At 37.8% G+C, this 19,928-nt stretch overlaps 2 protein-coding genes across 3 annotated transcripts in view; both read right to left on the minus strand.

Annotated features, from left to right (window-relative positions):
• LOC308671398 (zinc metalloproteinase-disintegrin-like protein H4 subunit A) overlaps positions 1-19,928 on the minus strand; it is a gene marked incomplete at its 5' end in the record, with an annotated part of 130,741 nt that overhangs the window by 57,553 nt on the left and 53,260 nt on the right. The window lies entirely within an intron of this gene.
• Positions 311-19,928, minus strand: part of LOC308671400 (coagulation factor X-activating enzyme heavy chain) — a gene marked incomplete at its 5' end in the record, with an annotated part of 31,631 nt that continues 12,013 nt past the window's right edge. The window contains 9 exons of the mRNA XM_081333557.1: positions 311-757; positions 1,303-1,435; positions 9,480-9,582; positions 11,890-12,085; positions 13,144-13,233; positions 14,054-14,231; positions 17,299-17,429; positions 17,733-17,817; positions 19,203-19,372. Of these exons, the coding sequence (XP_081189683.1) occupies positions 710-757; positions 1,303-1,435; positions 9,480-9,582; positions 11,890-12,085; positions 13,144-13,233; positions 14,054-14,231; positions 17,299-17,429; positions 17,733-17,817; positions 19,203-19,372 (1,134 nt within the window). The 3' untranslated portion in view covers positions 311-709. The remainder of the gene's footprint in view (positions 758-1,302; positions 1,436-9,479; positions 9,583-11,889; positions 12,086-13,143; positions 13,234-14,053; positions 14,232-17,298; positions 17,430-17,732; positions 17,818-19,202; positions 19,373-19,928) is intronic.

Genomic DNA, 19,928 nt, shown 5'->3' on the forward strand with positions numbered 1-19,928 from the left:
CTTATCCAAGAAGCTTCTTCATTTCTTCACTTGACTAAGAAATGTAAGATTTTAAAAGAAAAAAACCAAGAAGGTCCTTCTGCCTTTTGAAAAGCACCTTTGGAATCGTATTGTGATATGTGGATGTATTTATTGTTAGGGACTCCTTCTGAGACAAAATAGTATATTTTGAATTTTCTGCATGACTGTGAATAAGTTCCTTTAATGCCAGTAGATAATTCTCCTGATAGTTTACCTCAGGATTGCATGCAAGTTCTTGGTGCAGTTTACTCCAGCAAATCAGATTTGAGAAATGATGCTTTAAAAAATGCAGAATGAGGATAGTTGTTTATTGATGGAAGCAGCTACAGCTTGGAAAGCCAGTGTGAAATTTTGGGAGAGGAAGCATTGGCTTCGAATACACCAGCTCAAAAGGCAGAACTTGTTGCATTAAATGTGCTTTGCAATTGGCCAACGGCAACTGACAGCAAATAAGCTCTTTGTCTTGTACATACCCTTGGAGCCTTTTGGCGGGAAAAAGGTTTGATTACAGCAAAAGGTAAACAAATTAAATACAGTGAAGAAATATTGCAGAATTTAGATGCCATCTGGAAGCTAAGGGTGATTTACTAGTATGATGTAGGCAAATGGATCTCTTTGGATTTGAGGGAAGCTGAACCTTCTGGAAGGAGGATCTCCAAAATCAAATCTGAGAGAAGACAGTGGTTGACTAGTAGGCTGTATTCACATCAACACACTGCCTTTTGTTGTTGCAGACCTGAAAGTCAAAGCAAGAGATTATCAACAGAGTAAGACAGCACTTTCCAAACTAACCCAAACTGCTTTTAGGTTCTATATTGTATAAAAATCAAGGGGAAGTGATTCCTGATCCTTTCAGGTAAGCTTTGGGATTGCTTCTTTGTTAGGTCACAACCAGCTCTGCCCTGATTTTCTCATTTCTCTCTTCCACCTTCCCTATGGACATGCCCACAAGTTCAGAGAAAGGATTGTCTCTTTACTGTCTGTCCAGAAGTTGCTTCAAGAGAGAAGCACAAGGCTCTGAGAAGGCCAGCCATCTTGTTCTTGCAAGAAAGAAACAGCCCTGGACCTTCACCTCATTTGTTGGGGTTGTTGTTTGAAGGAAAAACAAAAACAAAAAAAAAAACAGATGGATAGATGGATATTTTTTCTTCTACTTAGATTCATTGTAGTGTGAAAAATCTAGACCAACTTTCACATTGTTAAGATTGCAAAATTATTTTATTGATCACCCCTTGGAATCAGACTTTAGAGCACACAGATTAGAGGTAATCTTTTACTAACCTTTCCATCTTCACATTTTGTTCCAGGTTCAACCATTCCCTTTTGTTGATCCCAGCATCTATAGTGCATCTTGCAAGGATTCTTGTTTCCAGGTGAATTATTTAAGCAGTATAACCTGCCACATTTTATATCTCTAAAAAGGAAGCAGTCAATTCATACTAATTAATAAGAATAAGGTTTGTTCCTTTGCTTATTTGCAAATATTCATTCATTCATTTATTTCCCATGTCCCCATCTCACTAGTACAATGACTTTGGGGTGACGTACGATATAACAAAAAGATAGAATGTGCAACAAACAATTAAAATTAGAATAAAAGGTAAATATTAAAGAAACACGATGGGCAGCCTGGGGATAAGAATCTTCACTATTCCATCAGCCATCCCTAATGTAGCAGGCCCGTGTTGGGGCCCGGGCCAAGCAGCAGAGCGTCGGTTGAAGGTTGTTCCTGGGGGCCAGAGCTCTGGGGGCAGATCTCACCTCTGACAGGAGAATATTGCAGAATATTGTCAGAATATTGCTGACAATCAGTTGATCTTGGCTTATCCTTTAGGGTTTTTTTTTTAATTAAAGATGGAGAACCAGAGGTTTGTTCAGCCTGAATATGAACTGGGTTGCCTTTAACAGGTAACTGAAAAATCTCACAAGGTGTTCCAAGGTTTGAAACAAAGTAGAGTATCTCCAACTTGTTCACTGTGATTTTCCTGTTTTGGGGGTGAAGATAGTTTGAGTCAGGATTCTTAACTTAAGATGAAAGGAATGCATTTATTATCCAGCTGGAAAATGCCTACAGCAGAATTAGGAGATTTAGTTTTTCCAGATTCTAGCCTAAAATTCCCCTAATCTCTGATCAGTGGATGACAGGGAGTTCAGATCTAAAGTTTGGAGCAGCTGCACTAAACGTTGGAGAGGGAAAGTGCCCCCCCCTCAAAAAATGGCTATTATTCCATTTCATTTTTTTAAAGGAAAAAAAGTAATTAAGATTTAACTAAGGATGTATAAAATAAGAACTTCCTTTCTTTAACAGGAAACAATAGCACAAGGGTCTCTGTGTTTGCATAAGTGCTAAAGGCAGAGTCTGCATTTTCACACATCACTAAAAGATAATGTGGCTTATTGTTTAGTTTTGGGTACAACATGTGGTGCCAAGTTAGCCATTGTGGTTTCTAAATCATGATTTATGACTGAATGCTATTCATAAACTCAGCCAACCAAGGTTTATTCAGTAATATGCAGGTTAAATAAGCTGGGTGATGTTAGCCCAATGAGAAAGATGGATAATAGGGGGAGTTTCTGATGACATCACTGCAAGATGGGCGCTGGGGAATGAATCTCTGTTCCCCAATCCCAATTTCTACCAGCTGGGGAGTCCAATGTGACCGAAAGTCGCCCCATAGAGGTGACTGGCCAAAGGGTGAAACTTTGCAGTTCGTGGGCCAGTGGTATCTGGCCCGCTTGATCCAAAGGAGCTCTTGGGACCAGCAGGAAGAAAGGCTGACTGCACCCATGTGGTCTGCCAGAAGCAGCTGATCATCGGAGACAACAAATTTTAAAGTGGAAGAAAAACAAGCAAGACTAATTTCCTTATCTCTCTACAAGTGGAAATATCGGTTCTGGGAAACAGCATCCAAGAACAAAGCCCCGAGCTCCAGGGAGGGGGGGATTTTTTCCTTATTCCTCCCTTCTGAACTATAAGTGGTGGTTTAAGCTTTGGGGAAATTAAAACTGACTTATAACAATACTGTGAAGCTGACTGAGGCATAAAAGAAGGATAACTTGGAAAACCTTTGGTTTTATAAATCTTTTTTTTTAATTTCTTGTTTGGAAACCATTGGGTTTTTAACTTCTTAAACTTTTGCAAAGTATGGTGGGAATAGACATCTAATGACACCTAGTGGCAAAACTGAGAACCGCATACAGTTTGCTCTGAATGGAGTAAAACTTGGCAGTATGCCCAGACATTGCTTATAGCTTAAACATCTTGGTGTCCTTGGAATTTAAACTCCTGAAGATTGTGGCTGGAAAAGAAAGACTCTTTTTGGATTGCCAAGTTTTACAGGATGGATTACAATTATAAATAAAAACTGTGTTTGAAATCATCGGACTTCCCTGGAATGCTTCAACAAAAAAGGGCTAATACTTCCAAAAGGACACTCAAGCGACCTTACAAACAATTGAAGAGACAATTGTTATTCGCATGGTGGTCACATCGAGAAACCGAGAGGAGTTGAAAAGTGATTTTAATAAAATGAATCAAAAAAATGAATCAAAAATTAACAATATGGATTCTCAATTTGAAAATTTTAAACAGATGATCACAGATAATCAACAAAGAATTCAAAAAATAGAAGATAAATCAATTGAGGTTGACCAGAAAGTAGAAGTTTTAAAAGTTGAAAATCAGAAATTGATCCAAATAAATGAAGAATTAGAAGAGTCGATAGCTGGGATAGAGATGGAAAGAGCTTCATACTTTTTAAGATTTCAGAATATAATGGAAGATAAGGAAGAGGATCTCCTAGGCTTGATAACCAAAATATTAGCAGACCCATTAGGAACTGGGAAATAGAAAATAGAAGGAGAACTAGACCAGATCTATCGAATCAACTCAAACTATGCTAGAAGAAATAAAGTCCCTTGGAAAGTGCATGTTAGATTTCTTAAAAGATCTACAAGAGACGAGATTTTCAGAAGAGTAAGATATGGACCTTTGAAATACTGTGATACAAAAAGATATAGACTGGACGTTCCACTTAAAGCAATGGAATTCTTCGACAACCATAGAACATTTTTGGAAAGAGGTGACCCTGTATCCGTTACAAATAGAAAAACAAAGAAACAGGAAGAAATGGCAGTAGAAGGAGCAGTCAAACTAAGAAAGGAGGAAGAAATTAAAAACACACATACAGAAGAAGGAGTAAGACCAAGAGATCAGAGACAGATAAGATCAACTAGAAGATTAAGACCTAGATGTAACTGTAAGAGATGGAGGAGAGTGGGATTTTGTCAATGAGTATAAATAGACTAAATTCCCCTTCAAAAAGGAGAAAAATCTTTACACCATTACAAAAATTAAAAATTGATATAATTTGTTTTCAAGAAACACACATTAAGAGACAACATTATAAGTTGTTAGAAGAACTGAAAATTGCTAAACTTTACTTTGCATTAACACTTCAAAAGAAAATAGGAATAGCTTTATACATTAAAGAAAAGATGAACCCCAAGCAAATTTACGCGGATGAAGAGGGGAGAATATTAATGGTGGAAATAATGATGGATCAAAAACAGATACTGATGGTAGCAATATACACACCAAATGATAAAGAAGAACAATTTTACCAAAAACTATATAAAAATTATCAGATTTAAACTATCAAAATCTTTGTATAATGCAATAACTGTAATGCAATAACACATGAAACTTTGGACCACAAAAGAATCAAACAAGGGAGAAAAGGAGGAGATATATTTCCTAAAGTATTCTTAAAAATGACAGAAGAACTCTGTATCCAAGATACATGGAAAGAAAAAAATCCAAAGAAATTACAATAAACATTGTACTCAAATAAACATAAATCATGGTCTAGAATTGATATGATATGGATATCTTTGGAACTTAATACAAGGATACAAGAAATTGAGATAGAAACTAATGTTTGGGCAGACCATAACCCAATAAAGATGAACTCAGAAAGCTAGAATCAGAATTACAAATAGATCCACAAAAGAAAATATTTAAGAAACAAATGGAGATAATAAAACATAAATTAAATGTAACCAAGATGGAAATAATGGCTCAACAGATTAAAAGGGCTAAACAGAACTTCTTTGAAAATGCCAACAAGCCAGGGAGATGGTTAGCATATAGACTGAAAAAAGAAAAAGAGAAAAAAAATTGATAAACAAGCTGCAAGATCCAAAAGGTGAATTACAGTTTCAAAATGATACAATAAAAAAATCATTAAACAAATACAGCAGTACTTAAAAAGAGCAGACTTACCAAAAGTTGCAGAGAATATTTGAAACATATTAAATGGAAAAAATATGAATGATGGAGATTATAGAGGCTATAAAAAGGCAAAAAAGGATAAGACTCCTGGCCCATATGGATTACCTGCAGAGTTTTATAAATCACTACAAGATGTATTAAATCCAATCCTGAAAGAACTGTGCAATGAAATTCTCCTGGAGGCTAAAATACCAAATACATGGACTGAAGCCAATATTACTTTAATACCTAAAGAAAACTCTGATTTAATGCAAATAAAAAATATAGACCAATATCACTATTAAATGTAAATTACAAAATCTTTGCCTCAATAATGGCAGAAAGACTAAAGAAATTTTTGATCAAGTTTATACACGCAGATCAAAATGATTTCTTACCTAAAAGACAGATAAAAATAATTTAAGATTCTTGATGTGTTAAGAATCAATTATGAAATTCATTCAACACATGGCTTTAATATTCCTTGATGCACAAAAAGCATTTGACAACGTAAACTGGCAATTTATGTTTCAGCAATTTGCAGAAATGGACTTTAGAAAAAAAAACTTTATAAATATAACCAAAACAATTTATTGTAAACAAATAGCCAAATAATTGTAAATGGAGATCTTACAGAAAACTTCAATATTAAAAAGGGCACAAGGCAGGGATGCCCCCTGTCTCCATTACTATTTATACTAACATTGGAAGTACTGAATATAAATATTAGACAGGATATAGAAATTAAAGGACTGGAGATAAAAGATGAAAAATATAAATTACAAGCATTTGCAGATGATTTGGTTTTTATATTTGAAGATCCACTGGAAACAAGCACTAAACTTCTAGAGAAAATAGAAAAATTTGGAGAAGTGCCAGGGTTGACAATAAACAGAGGGGAAAAAAAATCTAACAGAAAAACAAAAAAATCAACTAACAAAAATAACAAAGCTTCAAATAGTTAAAAATGTTAAATACTTGGGAATTTATCTAACAACAAGATGTGTAACAATAAAAGAAGATAACTATGTAAGACTGCTAAAACAAATAAAATTGGATTTGGAAAAGTGGAAAAACTTCTAACTTTCAATATTGGGGAGAATAGAACATTGAAAATGAATATCTTACCAAAAATACTCTTTTTATTTCAAATGATTCCTGTAAGGCTGGAAAAGCGTTTTTTGATGAACTAAATACAATAATATTGAAATTTATCTGGCAAGGAAAAAAAAGCTAGAATTAAAGTGAAAATACTACAAGAAGCAAAAGAAAGTGGAGGATTTGGACTGTCGGACTGGAGGTTATACTACCAAGCAACTATTCTAACATGGCTTAAAGAATGGATAATGCTTAGAGATAAAAGACTATTGTACCTAGAGGGGCATGACCTACAAATTGGTTGGCATGCCTTTCTGTGGTATGCAAAGAATAAAATACATAGATACTTTCAAAACCTTTTTATAAGGAATGCACTTCTTTCAGAATGGGAAAAAACAATAGAAAATATATATATATTAAGATACCTGAATGGCTTTCAACAATGGAAGCTTTTGCTTACCCAAATTTAATTAACTACGATAAAGTTGTGACTTATAAAGATACTTTGGACAATGAAGGAAAATTGAAAGACAGACAAGATTTGCAAGAACAAGGTATTGATCTAGCATGGTGGCCATATCTGCAAATTCAAACGAGATGAAAAAGATGCCAAAACAATAGGAACAGATAGAATTTGATCAGATACTGCTAAAAACGGATGACAAGTTGATTAAGAAACTCTATAGATTTCTGTTAAACTTAAAGATGGAGGAAGAACAAGTAAAAGAAACAATGATAACAAGGGCAAAGAATTTTGGATATTATATAGAAGATTGGCAAAAGTTATGTGAAAAAAATATTAAATTAACTAAAGGAGTGGCATATAAAGAAAACCTGTATAAAATATTTTACAGATGGCATATGACACCAGTGGGATTAGCAAAAATGTTTAAAAATACTTCAAACAGCTGTTGGAAGTGCAAACAAAGAACAGGTACTTATTATCATATCTGGTGGACATGCCCTAAAGCAAAAAGATTTTGTGTTAAAGTACATTTATGGCTGGAGAAAATGACTGAAAACAAATAGACTTTAAACCAGAATTATTTTTGTTAGGAATAATAGGAGCCAATTATGAGAAAGATTGCATATATTTAATACTACATGTATTAACGGCAGCAAGAATTGTATTTGCCCAACATTAGAAAAATGAAAACTTACCAACTGAAGAAGTCCACCTGAGCCTTGGTGGAGCAGTGGGCTAATGCCTCCTTAAGTAACACCAGCTGCCTGCAATTAGTGCAGGTTCGCATCCCACCAGGCTCAAGGTTGACTCAGCCTTCCATCCTTCCGAGGTAGGTAAAATGAGGACCCAGATTGTTGGGGGCAATTAAGCTGACTTTGTAATAATGCCGCTTGGGGTGTGTGTGAAAGCCCTAATAAACAGGCATATACATAGAATGAAGGCTACTGCTAAGCTTGTAAGCCGCCCTGAGTCTTCGGAGAAGGGCAGGATATAAATGGAATTAAAATAAAAAATAAAATAAATAATTAAGAAAATTCTAGAGTGTGCAGAAATTGATAGATTGACTTTAAGGATTAAAGAGAAAGAAGACTCAGTGTACGTTAGAACATGGGATAATTTCTATCAATGGCTAGAAAAACAAGTCAGAGAGAAAGGAATGTGATATGTAATTTTGAGTATATATTAGAAAGAAGAAGGCTATTGGGAGATTAATTAACATATTGTTTATGACAATTAACTATATTATTGTTTGTTAAACACATGAACCCAGACACTGGTAATGATGTTTAAGGACCACCCGGAGGCTCCAACTAGTACAGAATGCAGCCGCGAGAGTTGTGTTGGGAGTCTCCCAATACTCCCATGTTACACCTCTGCTCTGTGAGCTGCATTGGTTGCCAGTTGTCTTCCGGGTGAGATTCAAGGTACTAGTAATGGTGTTTAAAGCCCTACATGGCAGGGGTCCGGAGTACCTTAGGGAGCACCTGCTGCCGGCATCAACTTCCCTCCGTCCTGTGCACTCCCACAGAGAGGGCCTCCTCAGGGTGCCACTGATCAGAGAATGTTGTTTGGTGGCCCCCAGGGGGAGGTCCTTCTCTGTGGGTGCCCCGGAGCTATGGAATCGGTTGCCGGTTGAGCTCCGGATGGCGCCCGACCTTCGCTCCTTCCGTCGCGAGCTGAAGACACATTTATTTGAACAAGCCGGCTTGGCCTGATGGGGGATGGGTTGGGTTTTTTTATTGTCATTTTTAATATATGTATTTACTGTTTTTAGCTTGGGCATATGTTTAATATTTTTTAACTTTTGTATTTTTGTATTTTTTATATCTCTGCCCTGTTCACCGCCCTGAGTCCTTCGGGAGAAGGGCGGTATATAAATAAAATTATTGTTATTATTATTATTATGCTGTTTGCTAAGTATTGAAAATGTTATTTGGAAAAACCCCAACCCCAACCCCAACCCCGACCCCACCTTATTCCTAACCATATAAAAACTAATAAAATCTATAAAAAAGGAAAGAAAGATGGATCATAGTGCAGTCCTTGACTTACAACCACAACTGTGTCCAGAATTTCCCTTGCCAATTTTACGACATTTTTGTCATGGTGGTTAGGTGAACCACTTTAATTGCTAAGTGAATCACAGGGTTGTAAAGAAAATCCAACCTCCCCCATTGACTTTGCTTGTTGGAAGCTGGCTGGGAAGATGGAAAATGGTGATCATGTGACCTCGGGACACTGCAGCTCTCATAAATACAGGAACCTGAATTTTGATCACATGACTACAGGATGCCGTGACAGTTGGAAGTAGAAGAATCAGCTGTAAGTCATTTATTTGAGGTCACTAAACGAAAGGTTAAAAGTCAAGGACTATATATGCTTTCCCACACAACCTTTTAAAAGGCACTTTTATCCTCATGGCACTCTTTTTTTACACCCCACTTTTGCTCCATCTTGTAACCGCAGATGGAAAACAAAGAAAAAATACCCATTCAGAAATTGGCTCCTATTTCTATCCTTTTAGCTGGGCAACAGAGTCATATTCCCACAGATGTGGACCATAAAATATTTCTTATTATCCTTATATCATCATCATAGCAGGAAATAATTTAGATGGCTTACTGTGGTGCACATGGAATCTTTCTACCATTTTCCTTTCTGCAGTAGCCATAATAACTGCCCTTCAGGTTTTCCTCAAAACATGAATCTTCAGCCACAGTTGCACCTGCAAGAGAGAGTGAGGAACCAAGGCAAATACATGAATGTGTAAGATGCCAGCAGGATAAAGAATGACTTAAGAAATTTCAGAGGAGTTCCAAATAATTTAGTTAATATTGACTTACTTATTTATTTAACCATTCCTCATTCACTATCACATACAGTGTTACACTAAATTTGCTTATTCCATTTGATGGACACAAACCTGAAGCCACTATAATGCAACTTGCAGGAGACCATGTGGTAAATCAATGGCTGTAGGGGAATCTGAATCAAAGATTTCTTCCTCTGTGTCCGGCATTTTTAAACTTCAGCTTTCTCATGGATACATTCCAGTGCTGGAATGCAGTGAAGAAATGGATTCCCAGAAGGGAGGGGGTGAAATCCTGAGGAGTAAGAGGCAAATCTGCCTGGAGATCATGTGTGAGAGAAAGAGGGTGAAGACATCTCCTCCCTAATAGTTTACAGAGTGTATTATAGAGGCAGATAGTAGAGTCCTTAGTGTGGCTAGATTTTGTCTATTGAAATGACACAAGAAAGAATTCAGCTTGGAATAACCATCGTGTGCCATTCTTGTTTTGACGCCTGTCAGTTCCTGGGCACAAGCCTCTTTGAATACAGTTTGATTACTTGCAAAGGATTGAGCTTTTACTGTTCTTTGGAATGTTACCTCATTTATGCTATTTACCTGATCAAAATAAGAATTTCTTTGTTTGAAATGAGAGTTTCCATTTACAAAGCAATGGAAATAATACTGCAAGTGTCCATTTATTGTCTAAATCACATCTTCCATAAATCCAATTGATCAATGGAGCAATGTTCTGATTTGTAATTCAGATTCCCAGTCATCACCACATGCCACCTGACCCTTCATAAACAATTTAGACAAGAGGATGGAAGGAATAGCCATCACTCCAGACGATAGGCATAGAATCCAGAAGGATCTTTTGAACATTGAATCCAATCTAACAAAATTAAATTCAGTAGCAAAAAAAGTAAATAAATAATCTACATTTAGGAAAGAACAACCAAATGCACAAGTACAGAAGAGGTTATACCTGGCTCAATAGTACTAAGAGTGAGAGGGATCTTGGAGCCCTAGCGGACAATCACTTAAATATGAGCCAGCAGTGTGTTGCAGCTGCCAAAAAAGCCAACACAGTGCTAGGCTACACTTTTCCAAAAGTGGTGAATTGTTTTACACTATAATTAGGCTACACTAACAGAGGGATAAAATCAAGATTACATGAATTTAATGAAAACAAAGACTTTGAGTGATATAATATCAGTGTTCCAAAATCTAAGGGGCTGCCACAAAAAAGATGTCAACCGATTCTCCAAAGCACCTGAAGGGAGAGCACGACCAATGGATGGAAACTAACCAAGGAGAGAACCAACCTAGAAATAAGGAGAAATTTCCTGACAGAACAATTAATCAATGGAATGGCTTCAGAAGTTGGGGTGCTCCAACACTGGAGGTTTTTAAGAAGAGATTGGAAATGGTATAGGGTCTACTGCTTGAACAGGAGGTTGGACTAGAAGACATCCAAGGCTCCTTACAACTCTGTTGTTCTGTTCTTTTGTTAATTCTGACTCTTTTAATTAGTGACCCCAAACCTCCATTTGGGACTTTCTATATGCAAAGCTTCATGGCACATATATGCCCGAGATAAATCTCCCTGTTAGCTGAAAACCATCTACCGTATGTGAAAAAGAGGAACTTATTTCTGTTTTCTTTTTCAATATAAAGCCATGCTGAAAATTTTGTAATAGTCTGGCATTAAAATGATGAGTGATCAGTGATAACAATCACATCCCCCAACATCTGTTTCTTCTATTATTATGCCAAATGTAAGGAAAGTTTCAATCGCAGGTTTGAATACTCTTAGCACACAGTCTCATGTTCAATTTACATTATCTCTCATTGAGATTGGCTCAGATCTTTGTCCAATTTGGGAACATATGAAGAACCCACAAAAACATCCTTCCCCCAAAGTCCATCTCTGGGCTCTAAAGCCTACAAAGAAGTGAGGCTTTAATCTTAAAAAATATTCCTTCTGGACAAGACCTTCAGAAGTTGTGGGTGCTCCAAAACTGGAGGTTTTTAAAGAAAAGATTGGAAATGTTATGTGGCTTCCTGTTTAAGCAGTGAGGTGGACTAGAAGACCTCCAAGCCTCCTTCCAACTCTGTTACAGAACAGAAATGTCATGATGATTAACTATGGACACAAAGGAGGAAATATTTTTCATTAATGGCAATGACTGTCTTAATCTTTTATAACACCACTATTCTGAAATGCTAAAGTTGACTTACGTGACCCAAAGAGAGAAATACATTGGTTTGTCATGATGGGGCAATCCCCATTGTAGCAATAACCCAAGTTGTTTAGGCATGGTTGTCCATTCTGTTGGAACTGATCTCTGGGACACTCAGCAGATTGGCCAGTGCAGTGTTCAGGAACATCACACTCATCCCTTGCTGGCCGGCATTCTGTTCCTGCTGTCCGAATCTGTGGATGAGAATCAAAAATACCCCCAGCTATCACTCTTCAGCAGCAGAGATCAAAGACTCAAAGCATGATTCACAACAAATTTCAAAACCTCCTCTTCATCTTTCTTGAGGATCACCAAGCAAGGCATCCCTGCCCTGTTGCAATTGTGTGCGGTGCCTAGAAGTCCCAGTCTGTCTTATTTGCTATGGGGAAATGATTGCAATGAAAGGCTCAATTCCTGAAATACAAGTTCTACATGTTGGCTGACCATAAAATGAAAATCAATTGGGCTGCCATGAAAAAGCAGCAAAAAGTGAATTGCTGAACTTCTCATGATATATTTTAATTTCTTTACATGGGAAGAAGCAATTATAGAATTTTCTGTCACATGCTGAAAAACACATTCTTGCTGTGAATCTAGGCTTGTGATGGAAATATGGAAATAACAAAATGTTTTGGGCCACTTTGCTCAAAAATGTCATTACAAAGTCAACTGGGATCCCAGATAGAAAGAAGGTATGAGGAACTTGCACCTCTCTTTTCAAGGTCTGGCAGCACCTCCGGAATGCGCCACCAAAACACTTGAATTTAGAGCTTTAGAGAGCAGGTAGATAACTTAAGGGGGGGGGGGAAGGCAATTTTACTTCCAGAAGTCTCCTGCACCAATTTCCATCCTAAAAGTCTCAGGGAGAAAAATGTCACAGCATTACCAGGGATCTCTTAGAGAACCTTCCAGAAAGTCAGGAAGCTGAACTGGGGCACCAATCACAAACATTGCCTATCCTTGTTTAAACTGGGTTTCCATGCAATCTCAGTCAAAAAACAAATATATTATTTTCACAGACATGATTTAACATGCTGAAAGAGCGCATTTGGTATTGAGACAAGGCTGAAATTTTGTTAAATTATCTTCCCTATGGGTATGTTCATAAGGGTCAGATGAACTAGAAGAAAGGGATAGGAATAGGGTTGAAATGATTTGATCATAGTAAACAGCCAAGAGATATTACATTTCTATATGGCTAGTATGGAGCAGGGTAAAATCTCTCCTGGTGTTAAAAATAAACAAGTCTTACTTTGCACTTTTCACAACACAGTCCATTTCCACACTCTGCCCCTGGCTTCAGTTTACATGTTGCAGCATCACAGCATGGATTTTGACAATCCTGAAAACCAAAACGTATCAAATGATATCATAAAATTTTCTGTTTTATTAATTGGCCTATTTTGAAGAGGGAAATTTCTGTAATGTGTTCCCTCTTATGGGTTCATGCTAGCAAATGCACAAATCATTTGTTATTGCTTACGGATAATGGCATTTCTCTGTGAAAGAGCTTTATCTGATATTTCCTGTGTGAAAAGAATAAGACAAAAATATCCTCATCTCCTAATTGTGAAGCCCACATAACCTACAGCCCCATTCCTTTCTTATTCATGAGGGATTTTCTACTCATCATGCCAGCCTTTGAGGTAATCCAGAGAAGAAGCACCAACCATGAGTATTAACATTACATTGATTGTAAAGTTACAGTAGCAGAATCTTTCAATAATGAAAGTACATTTCTACCACCTCATCTTTACGGACCAAGAGAATGGGTAGGAGGTGTCCCTCTTGAGATGTTTTCCATGCGCCATTGCTTCTGCAGGCTAATCTACTTCTTATATGACTATTGAGTAGACTTTTCTCCTCCTTTTGTCTCTCAAGGACATTCTCACAGACCATTACAGGTGCATTTAACAATATAAAAAGAACACTAAATTACTGTTCTTATAAAAAATATTATTAGGATCAGAGCATAGATTGAAGATCATCAGTTATGGGAGGAAGCAGCTCAAGAAAATAATGGGAGACATAATGTGGCCATGTCAACAAAATAGGGGTTTTCAGGAGGGAAGGATTTTCTTGGAGTGGTAAATCACCCTTTAAAAAAAAACAGTTTTCCATTCCTCTACAACTGATTCTTGTTGATTAAAAAAAGGACTTACTTTAGGAGAGCCACAGTCACATTCTTCTCCCTCCTCCCAAATTTCATTTCCACAAACTGCACGTGAAACAATATCTTTTCTCAAGGGTTCATTGAGAATGCATTTTGGTTTATATCTAGTAAGATACCTCTGATAATCGTGATTACTACAATTGCTGAACAGTTTGGATGGTTGATCGCTGTAGAGATGAACCAAAATAAGACCATGACATCATCCATATTTGGACTAGGAACAGAATTCATTGCAAAAACATATAAGGAAAAGGAATTGCTAATGAAGAAATGCAATGATTTTATTTCCGCTAAAGCTAACAAAATAGCTAAGAGAACTCTTTGTACTCCTTGATCTTAGTTCCAGATTATGCTCCCTCAGTTTTAATTCCACTAACTTTCCGTTTCTTTTTTTAACAAAATACATTTGCAATGAGAACTCCATGTGATATTAATTGATTGAGCTGTGTCTTGTGTTTGACTGGGCTGACTTTTATTTTAATTTTTAGTCAGCCTCTCTGTGGAAGGAAAATAATGTAATTGAAGGGAAAATAGTGGAATTTTCATACAGATTTTCTTTTCTTTGTTTGGAGGGGCAGTACTTTTTGTAACTGTGATGACCCAGGGCACAGCACAGAGGCAATGCAGTCAGCTAGCAATTCAAACAGTTCTTTTATTGCTCCCAATTTTCCCCAAATGCTCCCACATTTGCTGGCAAGCCTCCAACAAAAGATCTCACACCCATCCCTTTAGCCCTCTCTGGTTGAAAGAAGGTTCAAATATAGGCTGATTAGCATAATAAAGTACTCAAGGCCATAGAGGTAACAAGGAAGAAAACATAAACTTGAATGCAAGCTTGCCTGAGCAATATGAGCCTTGGTGGAGCAGTGGGCTAATGCCTCCTTAAGTAACACCAGCTGCCTGCAATTAGTGCAGGTTCGAGTCCCACCAGGCTCAAGGTTGACTCAGCCTTCCATCCTTCCAAAATGAGGACCCAGATTGTTGGGGGCAATTAAGCTGACTTTGTAATAATGCCGCTTGGGTGTGTGTGTGAAAGCCCTAATAAGCAGGCATATACATAGAATGAAGGCTACTGCTAAGCTTGTAAACCGCCCTGAGTCTTTGGAGAAGGGCGGGATATAAATGGAATTAAAATAAAATAATAAAAAATAAATAAAATAAATTTTCAAAAGAGAGAATCCGAAATACAGTCTTAAAAGATTCAGTCAATGTGGTCAGCCAGTCCAATAGTCAAGGTTTCCAGGTTTCCAAACAAAAGGCACAGAACAAGAGCAATAATACATAACACTCCAATGAATCAGCCTTTGTTCCTGGCAAATGCCCCACCCCACAGCTTCTCCTTAAAACTCAATCCCCAGTTGTGCTTTCTGGAGTGGGGTGGGATGTTCTCCTGCTGAGTAATTCAGCCTGCCTGCATTGTTCCCTCCTCTCCACTGTCTCTGCTCTAGGATCAGGTAGGGGTGGGCCTTGACCATTGCCTGAACTCTCTCTCCCCTGTTCCAATCCTGAAGGGCCCTGGCCTGCCTCAGCCTGCTCTTCCCCACAGTCCTCTGAAGCCACAGAGACCTCTCCCTTGGTCTCCATAGGGTCCTGTTCCAGCTCCATTTCCTCCTCAGATTCAGGCTCAGACAGAGGCATGACAATAACAATGAATGGAGAGCTAAGTTTGCTAACTCTCTATTGCCCTTAAAGTATTTGTTGTTGATTTCTTTTGTTGAAAAGGTGGCAATATCAGCAACATGCCACTGACCTCTGAAGCTGCATACTTAAATAGATGCAAACATGGCATCCTAAGCCCAGCAAAGCACCTTCCTAATGTTAATACAAATCATTAGGAATATAATCATTGGCCCTCAAGTTAGGGGTGGAAACAAGAACGCAAAGAGAATCTGATGGTGGCCATTAAATAGACAAGATGGTCTTCTTTCAAGGGCAAAATTGCACCAGACCCCTTTGGTTGGGTTAATTAAGTACAATTGTTTTATAAGCAAACTCTTCTGTACAAAACACCACAAAGTGTCTAGAAGTATTAAAAAGTAATCATGATGCCAATAAATCCTTCAGGAAGGACAGGAAAGGTTACATGGCATTCTCCATATTTCCTGGCCTCTTTGCTATTGCATGAAATAGGAGGCAACAAAATCCTCGGGCTTTAGGAGAAAAAACCCGAAATTGATCCAAAGGTGGGATGCTCACTGAGCCTACACAAAACTCTTAGACAAAAGTTATGGGGAGTTTTGCAAAAGACAATTGCTGAGAAGATTTTGTTTCCTTTTTCCTTCTTGATGAAGTAAGGCCTTAACTTGCACCTGGAAGAAAATATTGGTAGTCCTTGACTTGCTGTCACAACTGGGACCAGAATTTCCATTGCTCAGGAAGTGAGTCATGCTCAGTTTTACAACAGGTTTTGCCACTTTTTTAAGTGAATCACACAGTCATTAAGGGACTCAGCTTGCTCCATTGGCTTTGCATATGGGAAGACAGCTAGGGAAATCACAGCTGAGGATCCCATGAATGCAGGATGCTGCAAGCGTCATAAATACACGCAGGTGTTGCCAACCGCCCAAATTTTGATTCTGTGTCTGAAGGGAGGCTGCGATGGCTGTAATTGCGAGGACCGGTCATAAGTCACTGTTCTCAGTACCATTGTAACTTTGAACGGTTGCTAAACCAATGGTTGTAAGTCAATGACTTCCTGTACCTTGCTACCTGTTGATTTCAGAAGACTGCAATATATGACAGAGATGTCACATATTCTACCTTGATGAAAGGGCGAGGCAGGAAAACCCCAAGGATGCTAATTTATCTTTTTATTCCTGCTGTTGCCTGGTTCAGAATAATATTTTTCCCCGATTCTGCTTCCCACTTTAGGAACATCTTTACTGTAATGTCTAACTTGGTTTCCTCTTTTATCCATCAGAGATATAAATATTTGGTTTCTTTGGCTCTGCTTACTATACTGTTTCTTTAAACTCTGGGGTTTTGGAGGAAGCTACTGAATGCTGGCTATTCAATTGTTGAGAACATTTCTACCTTTTTAAATACAACGCATTTTAACTACACATGGTAAAGTGACACACAAATGACCAAACCCGTCTTTTTTGTAACTCCCTGACCGTTTCATTTTTGTAAGTTATCAGTATATTTAATTTAACAATTAAATTAAATTAATTAATTGCAACCATTTAAAAATAACTTGATTGGAAAAGCATTAAAGTTTTCCTCAATCCTTACCTTAGCACGGCAGACATAATGCATGAGGAACCACCACAAATACAGTTTTTTCTGTCATGAGACATGCCCAGATTATGACCCATCTCATGGGCCATTATAACTGCAGTCTTAAAATTTATGTCGCTATGATCCTGAAGAAAAGAGAATAATTTGTTTATTGTTAGTCCGCCAAGAAACTGAAAGTGAATCCAATTATTAGTAGCACTAAGTGGCTAAAACTGATGACTAAGTGACCAATTTTAAATTGAGGATACCATCTTAGATACCCACCAAGACTCCAGAACATACACAATTACATCCAGAAGGAAACTTTAAAGCCCAAAAGCCACAGCACAGGAAAAGATCAAAAGTAATGCATCCATTTTCTGTCTGCATTTCTTCAAGTTTTCACTTGAGTACAAATAGATAACAGGTATTCTTTTTTTTCTACTCACCTGAACAACTCCTACAGAACGATATGCCTGGCACATGCCAGCTAAGAAAGTGATTCCCAAAGTGTTTAAATCGAATGCCATGTCCCTATAAGAAAGAAAGGGAGGGGGATAAATTTTATAGAAGATAGAAGCATGTTATGTACTCTTAGGGCATACATAACTGTGGCTTTCTGCAAACCCCTCGACCCGTCCTCAGTTACTACCAGTTTTCAGAATGTTAGAATTCATTTTAGGCTGTAGTCTCAGAAGCCTTTTAACTAAGCAGGTCTGTTAAAAATATTCAGGATGCATTTTCACTATCTGATGAGTTTGGCTGGTGTTAGCATGAATGAGGTTGCAGAAAGGGGTTAGAATGTTGTCTGAATCCAGCCCATTTGGTTTAATTTAATTCCATTAACTATGCAAACCCCCCAAAAAACATATTTATTTAATAGGGTTATAAAAGACTAGATGGTTTTGGGAAAGGTGAAAGAAATCAGTATCTGTGGGAAAAATAAAATTGATTTTTTTTTGTATTTTTTAATATTCTCCCTCACACTTAGATCTGCCCTCCATCTAGCCCCTATTTCATAAGACCTACTTGTTATGCAAGTTTCCTGTAAGATTGCTCACAACACAATTGTTATTTGTGCAATATCTTACAGATATAGGAGAATAAACATGTCAATTTCCCACTCATGAAATTGTATGACAATATATAGGCTGATGGGGTGTGGAACTGAGCAGTTAAGACAGTGGGCTTGTCGACTGGAAGGTAGACACTTTGAGACCTAAATTCTGCCTGATGCAGTGTGCTCCCGTTACTTGCTCCAGCTCCTGCCAGGCTAGCAGTTCAAAACCTCACAAACACAAGTAGATAAATTGGTACCATTTTTGTGGGAAGGCAATAGCATTCCATGTGCTTTTGGCATTTGATCATGCTGGCCACATGACCATGGAAGCATCTTTGGACAATGCTGGCTCTTCAGCTGTGAAACAGAGCTGAACACAAACCCCTAGAGTTGGATATGACTGGCAGGGAAATATTCACACACACACAGACACACACTCATGTATGTATATGCACATATTGCTAAGTACTATATATAGATTGGATATTTTATTATTTTACTTTATTCTTGGTTTATCTGTTGTATAATGCAAGTGTTCATTTAGTTGGTGCAGAATGGGAACCAAAACATTATTGAATTGACTTAAAAATGCATGTGTAAGTAGAGCAAAAGTATAGCAGGATAATCATATAAATGCAGGTGAAATGAAATCAAGCTGAGTTTTTCACCTGCAATCATTCAAGGACTTCTCAAAACCAGCTCTCATCTACAAAATAAGTGGTGGCCTTTGATCCAGAAACATAGTTCACACATGGTTTAAAGCATACAGCATAGAGCAGAAGCTCTGTGCAAGGACTAACCTCCCCATAACCCTCCACTCCTGGTCACCCCCATTCCCTTTCTCCACAATGAGACGTACGTGAGTAACTGAGCATTATCATGTCTTTTCCGATTCAGCAAATCTGACCCTCTCCATTCTGCAAATGAGTCCAAAGTATCATCTGCTGATGATGTCACCTTAATCAAATCTCTGTCGCACCAAAATTCTACGCCAGTCAATGTTACACGAATATTCAAAGGAATGTAAATCTGTCAGGTGGACATAGCATCAATGAGAAGCTCAAACACAAGTAAACTTTGAGAAACATTTCAAGATTAAAAAGCAACTTATACTGTTTTCTATAAGCAGGTTTCTTCTCTGGAATCAGTTTCATAATCAACTGAGCTTGGAATAGGCTGACTCTGTCCATCTCTTTCTAATCTTCCAGTTCAGAACCATTAACCACAGCCTGGAAGAATCCAGCTACGGACATAGTTCTGATCAAATCCTTGCAACACTTTTGGACTTGCATCCTCCCAACACAGTGGCTGTATTCCCATAAGAGGCTTATTAACCTAGTTATTGAATTAACCCATTTTCTGGGTTGGCCTCACATGCTGGATCACCAGCTGGCCAAATGACCTAGTTTTGGCTCACTCAAAGCCACAAAAGAAACCATTCTTGTAGAAACCCATCTTTTCTCTCTCTTTACCTGGTTAAGCCCCTTCATGGATTACTGGCTTGTCGTGGCGAAGGGGCTTGCATAATTCAATGAAGATATGAGCTATGCCATGCAGGGCCACCCAAGACGGAAAGGTCATAGCA

The sequence above is a fragment of the Vipera berus genome (genome assembly GCF_964194415.1).
Source record: "Vipera berus genome assembly, chromosome: 8".
Lineage (NCBI taxonomy): Eukaryota > Metazoa > Chordata > Lepidosauria > Squamata > Viperidae > Vipera > Vipera berus.